Below are 3,633 nucleotides of genomic sequence, written 5' to 3' on the forward strand. Positions count from 1 at the left end.
GGTGGGTATTGAGGAGGGCACATTCTGCATGGAGCACTGGGTGTTATGCACAAACAATGAATCATGGAACACTACATCTAAAACTAATGATGTAATGTATGGGGATTAACATAAGAATAAAAAAATAAATAAATAAAAATATAAATGTTAAAACGAGAAAAGAACAATCAATATCTATATAATCCTGCGGGTATCTTTTTTTACCTATTGAAAACCAGAGGATAATATTTGTCAAGATACACAATCCTTTAAATAAAACCAACAACAAAAAATGCCTGATTGAGTTTTAAATGAAAACTTTTCTGTGAGTAATAAACTAACAAATACAGTAACCAAAGTTTAAGGAAAGATACTCAAAGATGAGAGACCTTTTGCACATCAATGGATTGAACTTTTTTTAGCAAGATGGTAGGCATAGTAACCGTCAGACTCTAAAATCATCCTTCAGAACTTGGAATCATTCAGGGTGCCACTGTGATAGTTTAAAATGCACATAATTGGAGCGATGTCACCAAGATGAAAAACAAAAACCTAACAACTGTTTAAGAACAAGACACCACTGAGAAAATCCTACAACATGGAGTGAGGCTGAAGCATCCCCTGTACCAGAGACCAAGACAGACTGTATTAGAAGGGTAGGAGAAGCATCTACACATTGACTGCATTGCTTTTCCCCCAGGACAGAGCAGGACCATATAGAAACCCCACCACTAAATGAAATAAAGAACAGAAAAACAATAGAAAAGATTAACCAAACTAAGAGTTGATTCTTTGAAAAGACAAAATTGACAAACCCTTAGCTAGACTAACCAAGGAAAAAAAAGGACCCAAATCAACAAAATTATAAATAAAAAAGGAGACATTATAACTGATACCACAGAAATTCAAAGGACTGTAAGAAGCTCCTATGAACAATTATACATCAAAAACTGGACAACTGGGAAAAAATGTAAAATTCATAGAAACTTACAACTTACCTATACTGAGTCAGGAAGAAATAGAAAATCTGAATAGCCTAATCACTAGTAAGGAGATTGAATCAGTAATGAAAACTCGTCCAATGAAGAAAAGGGGGCCAGACAGCTGCACAGATGAATTTTATCAAACATTTAAAGAAGAATTAACACCAGTCCTTTTCAAATTCTTTAAAAAATCAAAGAGGTGGCAACATTCCCAAACTCATTTTATGAGGCCAGCATTATCTTGATACCAAAACCAGAAAAGGACACTACTAGAAAAGAAAACTGTAGGCCAATATCCCTGATGAATACAGATGAAAAAATTCCCGATAAAATACTAGCAAACCGGGGCGCCTGGGTGGCTCAGTCGTTAAGCGTCTGCCTTCGGCTCAGGTCATGATCCCAGAGTCCTGGGATGGAGCTCTGCATCAGACTCCCTGCTCCGCGGGAAGCCTGCTTCTCCCTCTCCCACTCCCCCTGCTTGTGTTCCTGCTCACGCTATCTCTCTCTCTGTGTCAAATAAATAAATAAAATCTTAAAAAAAAAAAAAATACTAGCAAACCAAATTCAGCAGCACACTAAAAGGGTCACTCACCATGATCAAGCGAGATCTATCTCGGGGATATAAGGATGCAATAAATGCAAATCAATCATTATGATACATCACATGGAATGAAAGAAAAGAATCATATGATCATTTCAATATGATACAGAAATAGCATTTAGCAAAAATCAACATCCATTCATGATAAAAAAAATTCTTAACAAATTAGGCAACATAATAAGGTCATATATGACAAGTCCACAGCTAACATCATAGTCAATGGTGAAAGGCTGACACCCTTAGGTTGTTCCTAAGATCAGGAACAAGACAAAGGTACCTACTCTCACCACTACTATTCAGCATGGTACTAGAAGTCCTAGCTAGATTAGCCAGCAAAATAAATAAATAAATACATACATACATACATACATAAAAGGCATCAGAATTAGAAAGGAAGGAGTAAAATTATCTTTATTTTCAGATGACATGATTTTGTATGCAGAAAATCCTAAAGATTCAACCAAATTTTGGTTAGATCTAATTAATAAATTCACTAAAGTTGTAAGATACAAAATTAATATACAAAATCAGTAGTGTTTCTATATACTAACAACGAACTTTCTGAAAAATAAAGAAACCCATCCCATTTACCATGGCATCAAAAACAATAAAATACTTAGGAATAAAGTTAACTAAGGAGATGAAAGATCTCTACTCTGAAAAGTGTAAGATACTGATGAAAGAAATTGAAGATGACACAAATAAATGGAAAGATTCCAGTGTGTGGACTGGAAAAATTAATATTATTAAAATGTCAATACTGCCAAATGCCATCTATAGATTCAAAGCAGTCCCTCTCAAGAATCCAATGGCATTTTTTACACAAGTAGAAAAACTCTCCTAAAATTTATGTGGAACCAAAAGAGACCCCAAATAACCAAAAAAATCCTGAGAAAGAAGAACAAAGCAGGAGACATCACACTTCCTGACTTCAAGTCATGGTCATCAAACAGTATGGTACTGGCATAAAAACAAACAGATAGGCCAATGGAAGAGATCGAGAGCCCTGAAATAAACCCAAGCATATATGGTCAGCTAATATTTGACAAGGAAACCAAGAATACTCAATGGAGAAAAGATAGGCTCTTTAATAAATGGTGCTGGGTTAACTGGATATTTGCATGTAAAAGAGTGAAAGGGACCCATATTTATACCACTTATAAAAATTAATCAAAAATGGATTAAAGAGTTAAATGTAAGACCTGAAACCAAGAAACTCCTAGGAGAAAATATAGAAACAAAGCCCCTTGACATAGTCTTGGTAATGATTTTTTGGATATGACACCTAAAGCACAAGTAACAAAATAAAAAATAAACAAGTATGACTACATCAAACTAAAGAGCTGCTGCACAGCAAAAGAAACCATAAACGAAGTGAAAAGACAACCTTTGGAATGGGAAAAAAGATTTGCAAACCATATAACTGATAAGGGGTTAATACCCAAAGTATAAAAAGAACTCATACAACTTAATAGCAAAAAAAGAAAGAAAAGAAAAAGAAAAAACAATTAAAAGATGGGCAAAGGACCTGAATAGACATTTGTCCAAAAAAGATATGCAAAAGGCCAACAGGTACATAAAAAGATGCTCGACATCACTATTCATTGGAGAAATTCAAATTAAAAGCACAATGAGATATCATTTCATACCTGCTAGAATCATTATTATCAAAAAGACAAAAGAGGGTGCTCAAAGTGTGGCCAGGCGGCTCGGACCTGGGGTTTTCCTTGCCAGTGGATTGTGTAGAATACACTGCCAGTCTTTTGTCTTCTGTTCACCATGGCTTCTTCTGATATCCAGGTGAAAGAACTGGAGAAACGTGCCTCAGGCCAGGCTTTTGAGCTGATTCTCAGCCCTCGATCAAAAGAATCCGTCCCAGAATTCCCCCTTTCCCCTCCTAAGAAGAAGGATCTTTCCGTGGAGGAAATTCAGAAGAAATTAGAAGCTGCAGAAGAAAGACGCAAGTCCCACGAAGCCGAGGTCTTGAAGCAGCTGGCTGAGAAGCGGGAGCACGAGAAAGAGGTGCTTCAGAAAGCCATAGAGGAGAATAACAACTTCAGTAAGATGGCG

General features: G+C 36.1%; 1 protein-coding gene across 1 annotated transcript; it reads left to right on the forward strand.

Moving 5' to 3' along the window:
• Positions 1 to 3,248: 3,248 nt before the first annotated feature.
• Positions 3,249 to 3,627, forward strand: LOC102736107 (stathmin-1-A-like; the record flags this gene model as incomplete). The annotated part of the gene is made up of 1 exon (XM_081810164.1): positions 3,249 to 3,627. A coding segment is annotated over exon 1 (285 nt), but the record flags the coding sequence as incomplete, so codon positions are not given.
• Between the last annotated feature and the right edge of the window lie 6 nt (positions 3,628 to 3,633).

The sequence above is a fragment of the Leptonychotes weddellii genome, unplaced genomic scaffold (assembly GCF_054177405.1).
Source record: "Leptonychotes weddellii isolate Sample4059 unplaced genomic scaffold, ASM5417740v2 HiC_scaffold_19203, whole genome shotgun sequence".
NCBI classification, from domain to species: Eukaryota; Metazoa; Chordata; class Mammalia; order Carnivora; family Phocidae; genus Leptonychotes; species Leptonychotes weddellii.